At 47.5% G+C, this 21299-nt stretch overlaps 1 protein-coding gene across 1 annotated transcript; it reads right to left on the bottom strand.

Annotated features, from left to right (window-relative positions):
- Positions 1–14416: 14416 nt before the first annotated feature.
- Positions 14417–20475, bottom strand: LOC145416109 (lithostathine-2-like). Its single transcript, XM_080285204.1, has 3 exons — positions 20260–20475; positions 15171–15344; positions 14417–14708 (listed from the first exon to the last, which is right to left on the bottom strand). The coding sequence occupies exons 1-3, from the start codon at positions 20462–20464 to the stop codon at positions 14491–14493; spliced, it is 597 nt and encodes a 198-aa protein (XP_080141330.1). The 5' UTR covers positions 20465–20475; the 3' UTR covers positions 14417–14490.
- Between the last annotated feature and the right edge of the window lie 824 nt (positions 20476–21299).

Genomic DNA, 21299 nt, shown 5'->3' with positions numbered 1-21299 from the left:
ACACCCACCCAATTTTCCCCCCACACACCCTCTCCCTAACCACCTCCTATGCCAAAGCACACACCAGCCCCTCACCCACCACTGGCACCACAACTTCACACACTCCACCACCGAGACAATCAACCCACCGCCCACACCTGGCCGATGCACCACGTGGACCCACCACATCACCACATGATCCCCCCAGTACACATCCCACGCACTAACCCCTCACCCACCACCACCCCACATATTCCACCACCAGGATGTTCAACTACCCGCCCATGACGAGCCAATGCGCCACGTGGCCCCACCACCTCACCACTCACATCTGTCCTCACCACCACCACAACCAGATCTGGCCACTTCTCCCACCCACCAGCCAGGTATGCAGTCACACCCTCACCCAAACCCCCAACATCACCACAACCACCCCCAACCAACCCCACCATACCGAACACAGCCCCATCACAATGAGAATACACCAAGCACAGTGGAGGGAGAGGATTTGCACCTGCCCTAGGAACTCCAATAAAACCCAGGTGAATCTCCCCTCACCGACGGCGGTGAAATGTCCACCCCCACGTGAAGCCCAGGGAGGGGTGTCGCACATCTACCCCAGGGAGGACCCATGGCCCAACACCCACCCCAGGAGGAGACCACAGGGAGGTGCATAGGGAGCACATAAGACCAGGGCGAGACAGGCCTATGTCCTCCTTGACCCTGCACCCCTCTTCCCCACAATGCAGCCACCAGCAGGAACGTTGCCCCGGCAAAGTACAATGCAGCCGGGTCAGCCCTCGCCAGGATCGGGGTGGGACTTGTCTCAGTACAGTCCCAAGCTGCACCGGGAAAGAAGAGAGGGCCACCAGCCGCTCTTTAGCTGTTGCCCCCTGCAGCACTGCAGTGTCAGCCACCAACTGCACCGGGAAAGAAGAAACGGCCACCAGCTGCTCTTTTGCTGCAGCTGCTCCTGGGAGCAGCACCGCGGTGATGGCCATCAACCGCACTGGGAAGGAAGAGAGGGCCACCAGCTGCTCTTTAGCTGTTGCCCCCTGTAGCACTACAGTGACGGCCACCGTACGCCCTTCGTCCACTGCCCTGGTGACTACCCCTCTGGAGGAAGTCCCTGGCTCGCCCCACCACCCATCCAGAGCCCGAGCGGGACGCCTTTCTCTCCCCACAGGTGCAGTTCCCCCAAGGAGTTGCAGCTGGAGGAGCTTTGGTGAGGGCCCATCACGAGCCTGGGGATCAGTGTCCTGCAGCCAGTGTCTCTGTGATGCCCTCAGCTGATGGACTTTACAAGGAAGGGACGCCACAGGCAGCTCCTGACGGCAGCTTGACCCAGCATAGACTGAACCCCTAGATGCCCAGAGGCATCCCTGAGACTCTGGGACATGGCCTCCCCAGCCCCGCCAGCTGGCAGTCTTTCTCCAGGAGCAGGCGGAGGCAAACATGCCTACTTATTCTGTTTGGTCCCAGCCCAGAGGACCGTCTTCCCCACCAAGGCCCCACTAGGGAAGGGCCTCTCTCCACGCTGGCCAGCAGCCCATTCCAGACGACCCAGCCTCCAGCAGTAGTCCCGTGCCTCCTACGGGAAGGTACACTTGACGAGCCACCTCCCATGCCCGCACATCACCTGTAAGCAGCCCAAATCCACAGCAGCCCAGGCCAGGGTCAACTAGTTCAATTCTGTTCCCCTTAACCTGTTTGTGTATATTATTAATAATGAACTTGTTCTGATTGTAACTAAGGTAATATACGTGTAAGGTTGGTCGCCGAGTTTTTATGCCCTGTTCCTCTTGTCGTGTATTCTAGTTCCAGTCTCGAAAACGAACCCCAGCTCAGTAGCTAGTATTCTAAGGACGAGAAGTCGACCCAAGAACGTCTAGCTTAACAGTTTCAGTATTAGATACCCAATGTAATAATGCTGAGATAAATAACACCCGGTATTGAAAAAAAAAAAATGTTGTATACTTTTATGAGATTTCTCTTATGTATCCAAATACCAGCCTTTCACAGACTGGTGGGGACTCCACAACAAACGGACCCAAAAGAAATACGAGAATCATTGTCTAATGCAATTTTTTATAAAAATTCCATTATCTGAAGTCCGATGTAAAAGTTGATATTGCTAACACCTCCTTTAGAAATTTTTTTTTTCATGTACTAATTCTATACCAGTTACTAAAGCACACCACTCAGATGTTATTATTGTTATGCATTGTAGTCTGGGCTCCGACTTCTTGGGACCAGCTGCGGTGCTGGTCTTGGGTTCTTTGTTCATGACCGGGTCAGAGTACACAGACAAGGATGGGAAAGTCCAAACACTGACTGAGCAAAGGAACACGTATATTAACGATAAGCTGGGTTACAATATATCCGTGACCAAACCTAGTGAATACAGAATGTTAGCTGACACGGAACAATATGTCTTATACTAAATGTCTCCACCTAGTTCATACAGAATATTGACCAACATAAGAAGTGTATCTTCACTTACAAAAAGTAATCTCACTTTACAATACATGTATAATTCATTCAGTAGTTCATGTATATCCTGTTCTTGTATACATATAACACTCCCAATACAATTTACTTCAAAATATATAGCACGTGACAGGGACGGAGGCACATTTCCTTTCAATAACCATTTGCGTGACATAGATGGAACCTTACACTAACTATGACACATCCATGTGGCATAGATGGAGTCTAGGCTATCTTTTATTGCACTTGCATGACATGGGATGGGATAATATACCAGTTATAATCTACTAGCATGACAGGGACGAAGGACACTATGATTACATAGAATTCTGACATGGGCCAATCACACAGAATAAACCTGTATTACAGACACTCGGTGTATAAGGAGTAGGACTGAAAAGGGGGATATATGACAACACAGGGACAGGGGCACCACACTGATACTTAGAGATAGTTCGTCGTGTATTGCAAGGAAGAGGAGTCAAACTAGGGGAAAGCGACCGAGGCCTCCCGCCAGGAGGTAGGCAGCACAGCGCTGGCCCTTCATCATAGTAGGGGTCCTGGGGGCGGACCTGGGTAGGCCCAGGTCAAGAGTCGGCTGCCGGTCAGGCAACACCCTTCTAGGGCCGCAGTCCTGTCCGGGAGGGGTGGCTGTCATGGGTTGACTTCGGCTGCCTTCTTCAGGAGGGGCCCGGTGGCTGTGGTGGGCGGTAGAGGTGGTTCGCCTCTGCTGGGAACTGCAGTCTCGCCTGGGGGAAGAGGCCATCAAGGATGGTCTGCGGCCGCTAACTCTGGGGGAGTCCGTCAGTGCCTGCTGGGGGCGGGGCTGGAGTCACAGCGAGAGGACACCTGGCCTTGGTTTCGTCTCGCCCTGGCTGGTCTCAGGTGGGGTACCTGTGGGGGAGCATTTCCCACTCTCCGGAGGAGAGTGGCGGGGAGAGGGTGCCTTGCTTCGCCACAGGAGGGGCGGGCTGAGCAAGGGGCATCACCCTCAGTAGGAACCTTGTGGGTCACAGAGGGGGAGAGGCCGGCGGCCTGCTCCCCTGCTTGGTGGGCCTGATGGTCGCTGCTGGAACTCCAGACCAGGGCGCGAGAGGGAGATCCGGCGGGCACTCCTTCTGCCAGACAGACCAGGTGGGCACTGCCTAAGTTCCTACTTGGGACAGAGGCACGGACGCTCCCTCAGGTGTTGAGACCGAGGACGGCGGGAAGGAGAGGCCCAGCAGGCCCTCCTGACATATGCCACAGGTCCAGCAGACTCTGTCTCTCTGCCGTTGGGGCTGAGGCACCTGTCCCAGGGACGATAGGATGGGGAGGCCTGGGAGGCACTCCTGGCTAACGCCACAGGTCCAGTGGACTCTGGCCTCCTGTTGTCGGGGCTGGTGCAGCTCAGGAGATGACCGGCAGTCTGTCCCATTTAGGTAGCTCTGGTGGAGTCTGCCTCCAGGCCTGCCTCCCTCCTGGGGAGAACCAGTGAAGGTCGTCTATGGGACGTGCTGACATGCTGGCTCCCGAAGGTCCACCCACAGTAGGTCCAGCAGACTCTATTGTGCCACTGCTCCCCTGGGGTATAGCAAGACTGGAGGCTCCAGTGAAGTCCTCTCCTCTTGTGAAGGCCGATCCGGCAGATATGGTGTCCGAGGGCTTGATTGGGACTTGAGGGTTGTAAGTTCCACCCCGATTCTGGTGAGTGCTTCCTCCACCGGAGTGTAGTGCACTCAAACTGCATACTGTCCGGTGGTCTGGCTGTGGGGAAGAGGGGCGTCGGGTCATGGGGGAGATATGTTGCTCCTGCTCGGAAGGCTCGGCAGGTGAGAGAGTCTTCCCGTCATCTCCTTGTGGGGTAGGGGTCACCTCCCTGTACCCTCCTCCTGGGACAGTGGTGTCTGGCACACTCCGCCAAGCAGGAATATCAGTTATACATGTTACTTCATGGTTATTTTTACTATTTTTTTTTTTTTTACAATACTTAGCATTCATCACGATTCAACTTATTTCTGATTTCAAGTAGGAGTGTTGTGAGGTTGCCGTTAGTTACCTCTTCATTCAGATGACGTTTCCAATTCGTTATTTTTACTGCATTTTTACGAATTTCTTCACCCCTGAATATAATAGTAAGAGCTGTGTGAAGTGGATTTTCCAGCCATGCTAGTCATCACACTCATTACATTCCAGTTTCTAAATATCCTTAACATATGGAAAGAACTGAGTTAAGTGTCTTTTTATTCTGTCAGTTTACTTCATTCATGCTTTCACCACCCAGTGGCCCTAAGTATATCCATTTGTTACGTTAGATGTTTTAGGCAGCTTTCCGTCCTAGCAACACCTAAGGTATAGCTGGGTTCCCTTTGTAGACCGGACCTAAGACAGTGTGAGAGGAACAGGGCATAAAAACACAGGGCAACAACCTTACATTATGTTAACAAAATTCTTACTACAGGGAAGCTAGACAAACCACAAAACTCTATACAAAGGCAAAGCTTGGACTGGCAGATATATGTTACAGGTATCACACAGGATACTGACAGTCGCGAGAATAGGTGGACAGACACTGTACTTAACCCGCCTCGTCCCATCGACGTATGGGTACGTTGCAATGATTTGCATTTGCCAGTCCCGGTGACGTACCAGTACGTCGTGCAATTGCAAGGTCCCTAATTTGCACAATTTTCAATTTTCGCGTGTGATTTTTTGTACATATACACGGGACACCTTCCTCTATTCCTCCACAAGATGCCAAGCAGGGACAATGCCTTACACCGCATAACCTCTCCCCTCCCCCCCTCACGCCATTGTCTTGGCAATTCACCTGTTACCAGTGACCTGGCCAGTAAAGATATTCAGGGCCAGAGTGATTCCCCAATCGATGACAATGTGGAGGACAAAGTTTACATAGCATTAGAAGAAGAAACAGTCAGAAATAATGATTAGGTAATGTGGCAAAAAAAAGGTTAGGTATGGTGATTAGTTAGTGAGTGAAACAATGCTTATAATGCCTATATTACTGCTTGAAAACCAATATACTCTCATACTATATATAAATTCGTACCAAGTAAATAAATAAATACCGTTTATGAGTTGTGTGAAATAGTTACCCTCCCATAGAACTCGTTTTCTTTGGTGCCAGCATGTTAGAAAACCCAGTCAAGTAAGGAGGAACTCCTACCTGGATTGAGTATTTTAAACCTCAGGTGAGCGATTTCTCTATGAATTTTTGATGTTTCTCACCAAAAGCGGAGGTTTTAGCCAAAAATTTTTTTTTCGAAAATACCTCGGGATTGGAGGATGTCGGAGGTGCAGAAAACCTCGGGACATGACGGGTTAAGTGAAGTTGGGAATACACTTAATTCTTGGGATGCATATTTTTTATAATAATCATACACATGTCCCGTGTTCACTGAGTGGGGCAGGATGGTAGAATACTGCTAATGACTTGCCTCACAGATAGTGGAGTTGAGGTAATTAAACACTGTCAATATACTCTGATTGTCACTTTCACTTTTACCTCATGGGCATGGAAGTCACAGTCACGGTAGGGGTGAGGGGCAAGGGAGCAGCCACCCGGCAGCTCACAGGTGTCAGTCCAGTGTTGGCTGAGTTCCCTTAGGTGTCTTCTCGTCTAGGGGGCACGGGACTACTCGTAGGGAAGTTGTCCTCTGGAGCAGGCTACAACTGGGCGTGGTGAAGGGCCTTGAACTGGAGGGACTAGGTATAGGGGTTTGGCCCTCGGCACTGAGGCCAAATATCTTCTGTAGGCGTTCCTGCAGGCACTCGGTGTGGGAAGGGCATCACTCCTCATCCGGACTGGAGAGGTTGCACCCCAGGGTACTAAGGGCAGCGTGGAGGGCCCGTCCGCTGTGGTCTCACTCCCACTGCTTCGTCATCAGGGTGGGACTGTGTGTTGCTGGCGACAGGAGTCCGACAAGTGCTGGTCACCTTCAGGTGTCAGCTGGATGGAGTGCAGCCCTGAGGTCAACACAGGTCCTCTCCACCAATCCACTGACGGGAGGTTCTCCTCCTGGAGGTTGCCTTGGGCTGGGGACTCACTCCACCACTGGTGGGGTGGCTCGAGCGGGGGTCTCCCTCTGGTTGTGGAGTCACAGATACCGAGGACTTTTGTGGTGTTCCTCCCTGGCATGGCCACCAGCCGTCACCGAGGTCCCATGGGCAACGGGAGGAGGGCGGCTACCTGCCTTCTCTTTCCCATCGGTGCTGCAATTGGCTGTCACTGAGGTCTGACTCCCTGACAGGACCACAGATGAAGTGTGGTTGTCGGCCGTCACCTGCCTATGGGCACGGCTACCGGCTGTCGCCAAAGTCCCGTGTGAAGGGCGAAGTGTAGGCGATGGGCGACTACAGGCTGTCCCCTGTCTACTGGTGCGGCTGCCTGCCGTCACCGGTGTCGTGCCCTTTGAAGCAACTGCAGAAGGAGAAAGGGCATGCTGTTCTCTCCCTGCATGCAGCAACCGGCTGTCACGGGTTCTGCAGGGGGGGTGGACAGCACTACGAGTGGCTATTGGCTGACTCTTAGGCGTGTGGCAACTGGCCGTCACAATTGCATGGCTGCAGGCCGCTGCTGGTGCATGGCTATAGGCCGTTGCTGGTGCACAACTACAGGCTGTTGCTGGTGCCAAGCTACAAGTACAGGCCGTTGCTTGTGTACGGTTCCAGGCTGTAGCTTTATTTGTGTGGCTGCCGACCATCACTGGGGTGCTGTCTGGAGCTAGTTTATTAGCTCCACCCCTATCCTGGCAAGGGCTGGATTGGTTGGAGGGTAATGCACCCATACTGATATGTTTGCACTGGGCGCACTCCATGGAATAGGGGTGCGCGGCCGTATGGGATATATTCCCATATTGCACGGACGTCCTGCGCACCCTACCTATCCCTCCTTTGTCACCTCCTGGGGGTGTTGTGATGCCGTCTGTTGCCACGGCTGCTATTTCACCATTGAATGGCGGGGAATCATCTTGGGTGCGAATTATCCTGACGGGAAATCGTCCATGTTTTTTCAGTGAAATGTCTCATGGTGAAATGACTTGATGGTGAATTGTCCCGAAACCACTAGAAGGACACTCTGCAATGCACTTACCTCCATCATGTGAAGGTTTTGCATTTAATCTACCTCAGTGTTTCTGTCCTTTAACATCCATGCACCAAAATTTAATTGTTCGAGCGAGCAAAGTGAGCGAGAACACCAAATTCAGTCACAGCTTGGACCTGAGTGAAAGATTTATCACATCGGAAAGAAATGGGGGCAAGGATCGGAAGGAAAACCCTGTAGTACAATGGCGAACTTTTTTCGATATCTCAGCCAATTTTGAAGTTATAAGAAAGACAGACGCCAGTTTGGAAATCACATAAAAAATTCTTAATTATTTTCATTTCATAGACAACCCGTAATTCCCACTAGTTTTTCCGTAAACTGAGGAAACAATTTTTTATAAGGCAGATTACCATAACAGCCGGCTGCGCAAGAAATAACGGTCTAAGGCTGCGTGAGTAGCACAGCAGCATTTTCCGACAGTTGCTGAGGACAACTAGGTTTTGCCTTTTCATAACAAATAATACATTTTTTTTTTTTTTTTGGGGGGGGGAGGGAATTTTTGACTGAATCCGAGTCAAACTAATACAATACCCTGATCAATGAAAGAAACTCTGAATTTCTGATTTCTGATTCGAATCTGAGCTCACCGAGAGATTTGGTGAAAGCAATTTTTGTGAGTGGGCAAAAAGCAGTCATTATTAACCTGCTAGGTCCCAAGCCCTAAACTTAAAATTAATTCAAGAGGAGTACTGGTTTTGGGAAATGTGAGCGAATATATTTAGTGTAATCTAATCAGCTCTTTGTTATGTCGTGTGTTCAGAGTTCAACTTCTTGAACACAAAACATGCGCACGGACTTGGGTTCTTTTGTTCAGGACCAGGCCAGAGCATGCAACAAAGGAATAGGGCTCAAACACAGGCTAACCAGTCTTACACATATATTACCTACAAAGATATGATGCCCTGCACAATACATGTAACACAATACAACACTAATTAGTACATAAGTGGAACACAGAGACTAAGTCCCAGGCTGGTGCAGGTGGCTGCCAGGTGTGGGAGGAGGGGCTGTCTGGGGTGTACTCTCGGGAGAGGCGCTCGTCTCGGGCTGCGTAGTAGGCGTCTGGTGTGGGCTGAAGGGTGTCATTGTGGGTGGCCCTCTCCTGGTGGGGCCCTTAGGAGTGTGGTGGCCCTTGGGACTGGGGCTAAATAGGGCCAGTAGGTGCGCTGCTCGGTGCCCTTGGAAGTGGTGAGAGTCCTGGTGGAGGGTCCAGGCTGGTCCTGGCCCATGGTCGTCGGGGTGCCCCTTGAGGGTCGGGGGCTGTGGTCTCGTCGGGGCACCCCTCAAGGGTCAGGGGCTTCAGTCACGTCGGGAAGGGGAGGAGGTCAGAGACTGCCTGCAGCCGCTCGCCCCTGGGGAGTCCGACAGCTGCTGGGGGCATCGAGGGCTCGGCTGCAGGGACAGGATGCCCAGGCTCATGACGGGTCCACTCCAGATGTCCTCCAACTGGAACTCTGTAGGGGAACAATCTCCACCCCTAGTGGTACGAGGGGAGCGTGAGGGGCATCTTGCTTGGCCTATGAAGGGATGGGCCTAGCCAGGGATGCTGCCCTCGGCAGAAGCCTCCAGGGCAGTGGAGGAGGGATGACCGGTGGTTGTTCCCTCAGCTTGGCAAGTCCGGTGGATGTTGCCGGAACTCCACTCTGGGGCAGTGGAAGGAGATCCGGTTGATGATCCTGCCGCCTGGCAAGTCCGGTGGATGTTACCAAGGCTCCACTCTGGGGTAGTTGAGGAAGAAAGTCCAGTGAACATTCCTCCAACCCGGCAAGTCTGGTGGACGTTACCGGGGCACCACTTGTCCCAGGGGCAGCAGGTGAAGGAAGTCTGGTGGATATTACTGAGGTCCCACGCTGGGGGAAAGTTGCATCCGAGGAGAATCTGGTGGATGTACCCTCTATGGCAGGTCCAGTGAACGCTTCCATGGCTCTGTTCCCTCCCCTGGGATGACAGGTGGGGGAAGTCCAGTAGACGTTCCTCTGACGGCAAGTCCGGTGGACGTTACTGTGCCCCTGCTCCCATAGGTGGGTGGCAGAAGAGGAAGATCCGGTGGACGCTTCCTTTACAGCAAGTCTGGTGGACGTTACTATGCCGCTGCTCTCCTTGGGATGTGTAGGACTGGGAAGACCTATGGTCGTTCCTCCTCTAGTGGCAAGTCCGATGGACGTCACCGAGGGCCTAGATGGGACTGTATGGAAACAAGTCCCACCCCGAGTCTGGTGGATGCTGTCCTGGTTGGAGGGTAAAGCAGCGGGCGATGCACTCCCCGCTAGTCTTGTTGGGTGGAAGAGGGGCATATGGTAGCGGGGGACATGGGCTGGTGTGGCTCGGGGCTCTTGTGCTCCTCCCCATGGCCTCCTCTTGGGATGGTTGTCTCGTCCTCCCTGAGGTCTCCTCCTCGGGTGGGTATTTCATTCTTTTTAGTATTTTCAGGTCAGGAAATCAGGGGAAGATGAAGAGCCACATGAGACAATATTCAACACTGCCTGACTTGTTCACTTGCTTGCTCGAACACGTTCCACACTTTCAGGTGGACGTCTGTTACATGTTTACTTTGTCCATGGGTAAACAGAAATGTGCTCTCAAAGTTTCATCCCCTGATTCTCTAATCAGTTTTCAGTAATCAGGTGTACAGTGAGACAAACAGTGACAGGCATGAAAAGATAACTTCTCCACTGTTAGTGGTGTAGGTAACTAACTAGAAGAGCATTCAGTAGTGCTTGCACCTTTACCATGCTACACTGAGTTAAAATTATCAATGGGCCTTCAAGTTTGACTCTCTTTTACTACCATTTGATCACTTTATCATTATGACAACAAGAAAATCTTATATACTTTGATGATGATTTCTACCTCTAGATTTCTGTGTAACCCAGTGAACAGAGACACAAACGTAGGTTTAAAAAAAATGAAAACAAAACCAACTTATGCACATGAGCTTTTAAAACATTTAATAACATACTTGACTCAAACCAGGGTTAATTGAAAAATTCCCACAAAGTTTTATCATGGTCCTGCATTGCCTTTTCTTTATTCCAGTGAACAGAATGTGTCTGGTAAGAGGGCAAGTGGCCACCCGAGGCAGAACAATGAGTAGAGTATGTACTTATCCATCCCAGTTTTGCTGTAATTTTCAAAATCCTCCCTCCTCCCCATGTAGGCTACGTTTACTACATCTATTCAACAGTTTACTTTCAATGGGCAGCCAAGGACTAGTGAAAGAAGAATCAGTATTAACTGACTCAGTAGCGTGTCGGGCCCCACCAGAATCCTGTTCCCTCCTGTCTTCCTACATGGGCTTCCCCACCAAGCTCTAATGAGATGGGGGCAGCTCATGCAACGCCCCTTTCATTCCATTTGCCCCCTGACCTTCCACTCCCTTTTATATGACTTTCTTTGCCTACATTACTTGATTTCTTCCCAGCCATCCTTCCCCTACACAGGCCTCAATGTCTCTCCATATTCCCAGACTTTCCCTTGCTCCATCTTCATGCAATTGCAAGTTGATACTCAAGGAGAATATAGCAGGTACTTCAACACGCCCCTATGCTACCCTTATCCAGGTAAAGCACGAGAAACCTAGGTATATTCTCCTCAGAAGCAAACAACACTACTTGTCTCATCTGTGCCAAGAACACCAGATAAAGTGCCTGTGCCCAAATACTGTAGTAAGGTCATAAAGAAGCCCAGCCAAACCCTGATGATGAGGAAGAATGTCTAATGACTTCAAACATTTTGTTGTGGAGTTAGGGGTGTTCATTTGTAATGTTATGGGAATTTCCTCTGTTGTTCTCTCTCTCTCTCTCTCTCTCTCTCTCTCTCTCTGTAATAACTATATTACTTTTATCCAGGGGAGTGAGCTGGGAGCAGGGCAGTTAAATGGCGGGCGACAGGGTGACATGGAGGCGATTTGTTTGTGGCCACCCCTTACGGGATTAAGGCGTCTGGCATATAGATAGATAGTTAGACAGTTCATGTCTCAATCTCCCCCTCCCCCTCGATTGTTGCTGCAGGTGCACTTTGTACCCATTGTTAAGTTTTATAATTTGAGAGAAATTGTCAGTTCCATTCTTGGCAGTGTAGTTTCTATATTTTGGGAGCTCACCAGGAGCATCTGCTTTAACCCAGTCTTCCTTTTTTCCTCAAGTTAGCTTTATTGTCCTTTAGGCATCTGATTTCCAATAATAAAATGAGTCGCTGTACTATACGCAAAACCTCTCTGGCCATATTTATTTATTCATGAGTATATTCTTACCAGTGTAATCTTTATCATGACTTTTTCTCAGACTAACAGGTGTCTGTTGTTGGTCCACACATGTATACATATAAAGCAACACCACAACCCTTTACGTAAGTCTCCATTAACTCACCTGCTTGTGCATTTTTCAACAGCGTGCGAGATGCAGTTGTAACGTGGGACCCAGTGATGTCACTCTTTACCCAAGCTGAGGAATATATCAATTTAGTTAAGTGTAGTCGGTTCCCGTGTGTGTGTGTGTGTGTGTGTGTGTGTGTGTGTGTGTGTGTGTGTGTGTGTGTGTGTGTGTGTGTGTGTGTGTGTGTTCTTACCTAATTGTTCGTACCTAATTGTATCTTTACAGGAATGAGTCAAGCTCGTATTGTCCCGTGTCTTAAACCATATTTATCGTACATATCCTTAAATTTGTGAGTTGTTTTGGCACACACTATTTCATTCGGTAGTGCATTTCATTGATCAATTGCTCTGTTTGGGAAACTGAATTTCCTTACGTCTTTATCACCTCTCCTCTTATGCAGTTTTTTGCAGTGTCCTCTTGCTGATGCTTCTCCATATGTTAAGTAATCATTTATGTCTATTTTCTCCTTTCCTGATATGCACTTATATAGCATTATCATGTCACCTCTTTTCCTTCTCTCCTGTAGTGTTGGTAGATTCAGTTTATTTAGTCTTTCTTCGTAGCTTAGGTCCCTTAAGCTTGGTATCCATCTTCTAGTGGCCCTTTGAACTTTTTCAATCTTGTCTATATGCTTTTTGAGATGAGGACTCCAGACTACTGATGCATATTCCAGGGTTGGTCTAATGAATGATGTTATTATCCTTCTTAGCATGTCTTCATTTATGTATGTGAATGCTATTCTCATATTTGCAAGCTGTGTATACATGTTCCGTACCTTCTCGCTGATGTGGTCAGCCGGAGATAGTCTGTTATTGATAATCACACCTAGGTCTTTCTCTCTCTCTTTCTGATGTGTATAGGGTTTTATTTCCTAACTTATAATCCCAATCAGGTCTTTTTCCACTTTTACCAAACTTGATTACATGACACTTGTCCACATTGAATTCCAATTGCCATGTACTACTCCATTCATGAAGTTTGTGTACTACTCCATTCATGTGTGTGTGTGTGCGTGTGTGTGTGTTCTTACCCTACCTAATTGTTCTTACCTAACTGTATCTTTACAGGAATGAGTCGGGCTCGTACTGTCCCGTGTATTAAACCATTTTTATCATACATGTCCTTTGATTTGTGAATAGTTTTGGCACACACTATTTCGTTCGGTAGGGCATTCCACTGATCAGTTGCCCTATTTGGGAAACCGAGTTTCCTTACGTGTGTGTGTGATGTTTTGCTTTTCCCAGTGTCGGGACGTCTTCTATCGCCTCTCGCTGAATTCATCAACCCCAGATGCTCTTGTGTCCCCCTCATGGGTAGTCCTCACTCTAGTAGTAGCATTTATGTGTTCAGTTCGTTTAGGAGTATGTTTGTCCTGTTTAGGTCTTTTTACTGATTGCATCTCTTCATGTATCATAATATTGATCCATTTTCCTACACAGTTCTTTCCCTGAGGTCTCCACACAGTACCTGACCCCGCAGTCTGCCACTTGACATTTTTCCACATGCGCACCTGTGACTTCCTCAGTCAGTCCCTGTCTCCCTTCCTCTGAACATGTCTAAACCATCTCAGCTTACCAGTTCGCATCACCTGTCTCATATATCAAATGCCAAATATTTCTCGCACCACATTATTTTCGGTTGTCATTTGGCAAAACCCTGCTCATCTGTCTCAGCTCTGAGACAGACTGGTATATAGTAAACCAGGGTACAGTAGTTACCATCACCCTTCTCATTCTTCAGCAATACGTTTTCCTTTACCAGTTACCTTCTAGCGACAGATACCCATACACACCCACTGGTGGTCTACCCTCCTACTCAGTTAACTCACATAGCCATTAATTGTATGTATGTGTATGCGCGCACGCACGTACGTACGCACGCACGCACGCACGCACTCACGCACGCCAGTACACACACACACACACACACACACACACACACACACACACACACACACACACACACACACACACACACACACACACACACAAATATAGACAACATTTCATTGTGGGAAGCTTTCGAAACTGTATGACACTGGACACTCAGTACGGGTAAGGAACCAAAGCTACTTAGCCCGTCGAGTGAAGTGAAAAAGGCCCAGTTCACAAACATACTCATGATAATTTCCTCTCGTAACTCGGATTTGTTTTTGCATGACTAATAAGAGGCATGAGAAGATTCATCACTCCGTCCCCTGAAAAGAGGCCACAGTTATGAGAGGAAAGTGACTAAGCTTGTTAATGAATCCAGTCCCAAGATATCTATGTCAGCTCTGTCGATACTTCCACTCCTTGAATTTATCGCCTTCCTGCGTTACAGGATGTTGTAACTGCTCCGCCATCGAAATTATACGAAATAGCTCATTACCCCAAACGAAAACAGTCGAAATGTGTGCCAAGGCTACTTAGCATAATATCCAACAAGATGTGGTTAAAGGAAAATACAGTGGAGGTGCAGAATTTTTACTAGTAATACGAGTACAATCATCGTCCAGTTATGTGAATATTTAAAAAAAAAAAAAAAAAAGTGTTATTCTTGCTAATAAACATTGTTCTGACATGCGAATTTGTACTCAAGTTCACAGTCAGCGTCATTGAGTGATGGCTGGAGATCCAGGCGCATGTTGAGGCAGAGGGTGTGGTTGAGCGGGTGGCTGGGCTGCCCGGCGTCCCACTCACCCTTGGGGATGGAGCTGCCATTCCACCACCGCCATGACCCACGACGGTTCAACCCACCCAGCCACACTCGGTCATGTTCTGTGGGAGTGTCGTTCGACAGCGATAGTTGAATTATCAAGCTTACTTAGTAGGAATACATTATTAACCCATTACCTCCCAGAGTTCCTGTGCGAGGGATTTTGCTGGAAGGGTGCTGGACGTACCGCCCTCCGCCTGTCGGCTCATAGTCGCGAAGCCCATACGTCTCTACCCGGGGGTTCCCTTCTTTATTAAATTTTGAGAATGCCCAGTTCCGTCCTATTTTGAGGACACTGGGCACAAATGGGTTAATAGTGTGGCTAACGAGCAAAAGCTGATGATCGCTACTGAATTCCAGTACTTGTAAACGACCATCACAGCCAGTATTTCCTGACAACTGCATACTACTGTATTTGCGGAAAAAATAACAGTTATTATTTTTTAATTACTCTTGCCAATTTGTAACACATGGCATACTATTCGAATCGTGTGAGGCTATTAAAGAAGTAATAAGGAACCTACCTGTGGCTCCATTTTCCAGGAGGAATTCGAAGAGGCGACTGACAACGGAAGGAGTGGCTAGGTCTCCCTGCAGAGCTTGACAATTCACCCTGGCTTCCTGCCAAGGGAGGTAGTGCTGGCTCAGGTAGAAACACTCGCCCAGGACCTCTTTGTAGGGCGGAGAACAGCCCCACACTGCAGTGGCACAGACGAAGAGACAAGATTACCAACTGTAGTTATTTGATGTGTGCAACTAGTCAGCTTAGGACATGGAAGTCCTCAACAATATGTGGTTGAAATGCAGTGACCAGGATTCCACTGAGGAGGAGTAGTCGATGAAGTTGACCATTGAAAAAATAGCATTAGCAGCAGCAGCATCACTATCATCATCATCATCGCCACCATCATCATCATGTAATAATAGTAATAATAATAATAATCATCATCATCATCATCATCATCATCATATCATCATCATCATCATCATCATCATCATCATCCGGACCTCCTTTCCCACCCTAGGGGAGGGTGAGGAGTTACAACGTCCAGACAGCCCAAATTTGCCCAGTCCAATGGGCAATGCTTCCATTCATTCACCATTAAAGCCCCCGGAATCTTGGCTGTGTCTTATACGCCCAAAACATATGTAGCTTCACATAAAAGTATCCGATAGAGTCAGTCCGAATGCTGTCACGTTAAAAAGGGGTACCGAATCCCTAATCATGCACTTCTCCTCACAATATTCATCCAGCCAGCTCGAGCTCTTGTCAGTTCCCTAGTCTCACCGATTTCCATACTTCTCTTCCTCACACACTCATCCACCATATCTCTCCACCTTCTCCTTGGCCTACCTCGCCTCCTCCCTCCTTCAAATTCGTTCAGATATACCGTTTTCACCACTCTATTGTTCTCCATTCTCTCCACATGACCATACCATCTCAACACACTCTCTTCGATTCTGGTGTCCACAGACGTCCTCACTCCACATCTTTCACGAATCACATTATTTCGTATCCTATCCACTCTCTGTATTCCACATACATTCCTCAGCAGTCCCATTTCCATTGCTTTCACTCGTGACTTTTCATTTTCATGCCACACCATAATCTCACATCCATATGTTAAAGCTGGCACTAACGCTTCTTCATGTAAGCCTCTTGCAGCTGCAATACTCAAACCTCTGTTTCTTATTAAGGCCTTCATTGCACCAGCTACTTTCCTTGTGTCACTCTACTTTCCACTTCTTTTGCACATTTTCCTCTCTTTTCTGTCACTGTACCCAAGTATTTGAACTCTCTCACCAGTTCCAGTCTCTCCATTCACTGTAACATCGCACTGGGAGTCACCTTCTCTCTCAACAACCATCACTTTACTCTTTTCTACGTTTACTCTCAAGGCACGACGCTCACAGACATCATCAAAACTCTGCACTAGCCTACCAAGTTCTTGTCCGGTACTTGCAAGCAGTACTGCACCATCAGCATACAGCAGATTTGGGATATTCCATCCATCACCACTCATTTCCAACGCCATCCCCCTCTCCATTACTCTCATCGCACCAGCCATATGTATATTGAACAACCATGGGGACTTCACACATCACACAGCCTTGCCGCACGTCCACACCAATTGTGAACCATTCACCTAGATGCCCATGTACCCTTACACGTGCTTTACTACCATCATAAAAACTGTTGACAGCACCTGGCAGCTTTCCATCTATACTGTACACACACTCAAAGAAGTACCGTTACAGGGGGGTCCGATGAGTTTCGTACTGAACAATCCAGCTGTCTGGGTAGGGTTGGAGGAAGGCTGTTATCAAACGTTTCATTCGTGGTGTCAGTTTGTATCGTGCAGAAGGTGTAACAATACTTTTCTGAGTGTGTGTACATGCGCAAAACCTTTGACAGTCCTTCTCTGTCTACTTTATTTTTTTTTTCCCCCAGGTCCATGAACGCCATCAAATATTTGCACTGAAACAGTGAAGATGGCTTGTAAGTACTATAATAATAATAATAATAATAATAATAATAATAATAATAACAACAAGGTGCACACTGAGAGTGCAACGCCCGTGCCCAGTAACTGGTATATACCAGCTGAATATTTGACTTTGCCCTGTGACCTTCACTTGCGACAGATTACAGTATAAGTCGAGTTACTTTATTCTTTCCTAACCCTTACACTTTCACTAACTTTGGTTCAGATATGAAGAAAACTGAGTTGACTTTGCACAGTGACCTTCACCACTGACTGATTATTATCCTGTTATTTTTGCCTTATCTTTACCCCTTTCACAAAGTTTGATCTAAAACGGATAAAAACTAAGTTGACCTTTACCTTTAACCTGATATTCTCAAAACAGTATATATATTTACTCCTTGTCTGACCCTCAGTGCTTCCACCAAGTTTGGTTAAAGTTAAATAAGAACTGATTGTTAATGCCCACACTCACTGGTCAGACTTTGACCTTGCCCTGTGAGCTTCATCTTTGACCGATTCTTCTCGAAATTGATCCTCTTCATTCTTGCCTTACCCTCAACCTTCCCACCCAATTTAGTCAAAATGTGACTAAAAAGTCTCTCAGTTGATTTTGCTAGGTCATTGTTTGACCTTTCCTTATGACCTTGCCTTTTGACGCATTATCCTAAAAATTGTTTTCCCATTGGTAGCGCTCAACCCTTCCACCAAGTTAGATTAACATCGGATAAAAACTTTGAGTTATTTTGCTTACACACACACACACACACACACACACACACACACACACACACACACACACACACACACACACACACACGAGAGAGAGAGAGAGAGAGAGAGAGAGAGAGAGAGAGAGAGAGAGAGAGAGAGAGAGAGAGAGAGACGCCGATCAAAACATAACACCCGCTCTTCCTTGGCGAGGGCGGGTGTAATACTAAAGAAAACGTATGATGATATTACATGCACAGTAACCTACCAGGCTATACATGGAAACGCCAAGTATGCTAACTAGTTTCCCTGTCACCACATGAAGGAGTTTGCTGGCGCTGCTCTGTTTTGCTACATACTCGTACAGGCATATATACGTACATATATTATTTTCAGTTAACCCTGGAAGTTCCCGTTTCAATCAGATACATAATATTGGTTGACACCGATTACTAAAAGGATTAACTGAGAGTATACATGGTATTTTTTTTTTTTTTGGGTGGGGGGGGAGGGGATTCCTTATGTTCGTGTCAGGATGAGAGTGAAAGTAAGCGAGATGTTTGCCTTCATCCTGATTGGCCTGTAGGTTTAACAAGAATACCCAGCGGGGTGGTGTTGTGCGGCGACAGTCAGGTAATTTACTTTCCAAAACCTGTACCATAATACAAGCAGGCCAAGAACTGAAGCTGCATGTAAAGCAAAGAGAACGGCATCAGTCACGTACTGTTACAGATTCTCTTCCAACATGATGGGCACGAGACCACCGGCATGAGACCAGCTAAGGCCGTAATGCCGATGGTTCCATCGTCCACAAGCCCCGAAGTTAATAGTGGAAATAGTGTTACTGTGGCCTATATGATCTCTAGCAAACGATGAGTCAAAAGGTGACAGGGGCATCCGCAGGATTTTTTGTAAGGGGGGCAAAATAAAAGAAAGTATGCATATATGTGCGGTTATACTATATCAAAATACACACACTTCAAATAAGCATAGGTATATACTTACATGAATTACATTACTTACATCAAATGCATAAAGTGACAGTACTTAAATCGCAGTCGAAAAGTATTCATATGCTGATATGCTATAACTCAAAGGAACGAAAATATACTTGACGACCGGGAAAGTTCCAAGCACACTTTGGAAGTTGCCCCCCCTTCCCCCCCCCCTTCGGACGCCCATGAAAGGTGAGGTCATCATATCAAACACTAAATTAAGTTTTTATGTGGCAAACACTCTTTGGAAATCTTTCTCGGCTAACACCATATTCTTGCTTTAAAATGAAGCAAGCTCGTACCTATGAGAAATTGAAACCTATCTCGATCAAACTTTTAGTAACTGCTATCCGTGGGGAAGAGGGATCCCTTGGGTTAAGGGGAAGTAGAATGCTTCCCTCGTATTCCCTGCGTGTCGTAAGAAACGACTTAAAAGGAGGGGGTGGTGAGGGCTGGGAATCCCACTGTCCTCTTGATAGGGTCTTTCAAATTCATTGATTCTCCATACGCCGGATCTGTCAACACCGTCCCTGCCAACACCGACTCTATCAATGTCAACTCTGCTGACACCGACTCTCTTGATGCCGACTCTGCCACCACCGAAGCTATCAACGCCGACTTTATAAACGTCGACTCTGGTGACGTTGTATCTTTTAAACGGCTACTCCATGAACATCGACTCGGTTGCTTTCTATCTTAGTGCCATATAGCCATTTACTGGGTTGGTGCTGGGTCTTTATTATTCTTTCCTTCCTTTTAGTAACTGTAATTTCTTCCAACGTCTAGCAATGTGATTGATTGATTTGATTATTCCCCCGAGCATGACCTAGATAGGTCATATAGCTCTGCTAGGGTCACAGGAGAGCGCTACCCCTACCAGCAAAGCCAACTCCCCGTGCGCGGCGCGAACTCTCGACCTCACGATTTCGATTCACACGCTTTACCACTGAGCCACCCCGCTCCCCTAGCAATATAATTAAGTTTAAGTTGATAGGATTAACACTGGAAATTTAGAAAAATGACATCAGTGAAAAGAACTTTGCTATCAGTATGGGCCAAAGATGGCGCACTAAAATGCAAAAATTAAACCTACAAGGTGTAACGCCATAGAGGAAAAATGAATATTAAGACAACACATACTGTACAGTGTACCAAGTGACAGCGACGCTGCCAGTATTATTGCCACACAGTATTTTCCGTTGAAGCAGTAAAAAAGGTCATCCCTGTCGGAATAACAAAACCACATAGGAAAGTCTTTCTATCTAATTGATAATTACATGAAAATGGCTGTCAAATACACGAGAGGCAAGAATTACAAGAGTGTTTGTAGGAATGTTTGATTAAGACATCTTATGATAATGGACGTGTGTGTAACTTAGATGTGAAGGCGTAGTTTGACGGCATTACAAGCATCGGTTTACCTCGCGAGATGGACTTTTTTATGTCACGTGTGGTGTTGAGCAACTTGTACAAGGTCCGGGACTGCCATCGAAGAGTGGCTTGGGCCGATTTCACTGCTGCCTGCAACTCAGTCCATTCGAAGTTGTCCTGTGGCAGTGGAGTGCTGGGAACACACGTGGCACACAGCACCGCCACCGTCACCACAACCCACACACGCCCTGCCATCACCACACCACACCACACCACAACGCACCGTACCACAGCTGTCTTAATTTTCTTTCTCGCTCACTAATAGGCTCTTACATTTGCATTGGCCACTTTAGCACTGGGATCAGCCATTGAGAGTTTTTTAAAATCTGATACACTGTTGAGGTAGCAATTTATTTTCATACAGTATTTGATGAGACACTTGCAACACTTCTTTAGCTGAAATGACATTTATTATGCAGTCGTCTGATAGATTAAAAGAAGAAATGGTCTTGTGTCGTCTATGTTCAGATCTACAGAAGACGTGGCTGATGCAAATGATGAGGTGGGAATGAGGAGAGGCCTGCCAGTGCGTCTGTATTCCCTGGTGGGAGAGGCAACAATGCGAGAGAAGAGGTGGCTGAGGCCACTGACAGACGAGAGCCAGTGTAATGACACTTAACAACTTGCTATTACGTCACTTAACAATTACCCTGTCGCTTACAGCGAATTATATTCAGCTACATTAGTTGCACAGTTATGAGTCTATTTAACTTCACTGCAGTTTTCCTGTCGGTGAGTTTGCTGGCAACTGCCGAGTGTGTGTGTACAATACTGAGTGTGTGAGCATGAAGTGTGGTGGCGCGTGTGTCGTCGCTGCCACAAGTGTTTAATGACTAGGGAAGGACGAGCCCGCCATAACTCCCTAGTACTGCATACTAAAAATGTGGGCACTGTAGGACATTCTTTGGTTTATTTAAACAATAAATTTAAAGACCATCATCCGATACGTCTTAGTGCGAGAGGGATCAAGATAGCCTTCATCCACGCGTCAGCATGATCTGATATAAAAATTGTTTGAGTAATCAAGGCG

Source organism: Coenobita brevimanus, chromosome 13 (assembly GCF_032717465.1).
Source record: "Coenobita brevimanus isolate Jiangsu-jjx chromosome 13, ASM3271746v2, whole genome shotgun sequence".
NCBI lineage: Eukaryota > Metazoa > Arthropoda > Malacostraca > Decapoda > Coenobitidae > Coenobita > Coenobita brevimanus.
This window is presented reverse-complemented; position numbering and strand designations above follow the sequence as displayed.

Coding starts and splice junctions, on each gene's coding strand:
- LOC145416109 (XM_080285204.1), bottom strand. CDS start 20,464: ATGGCAGGGCGTGTGTGGGTTGTGGTGACGGTGGCGGTGCTGTGTGCC. Junction 15,345..20,259: donor AAAAAAGTCCATCTCGCGAG/GTAAACCGATGC, acceptor GTGCCACTGCAG/TGTGGGGCTGTTCTCCGCCC. Junction 14,709..15,170: donor CCTGGAAAATGGAGCCACAG/GTAGGTTCCTTA, acceptor ACACTCCCACAG/AACATGACCGAGTGTGGCTG.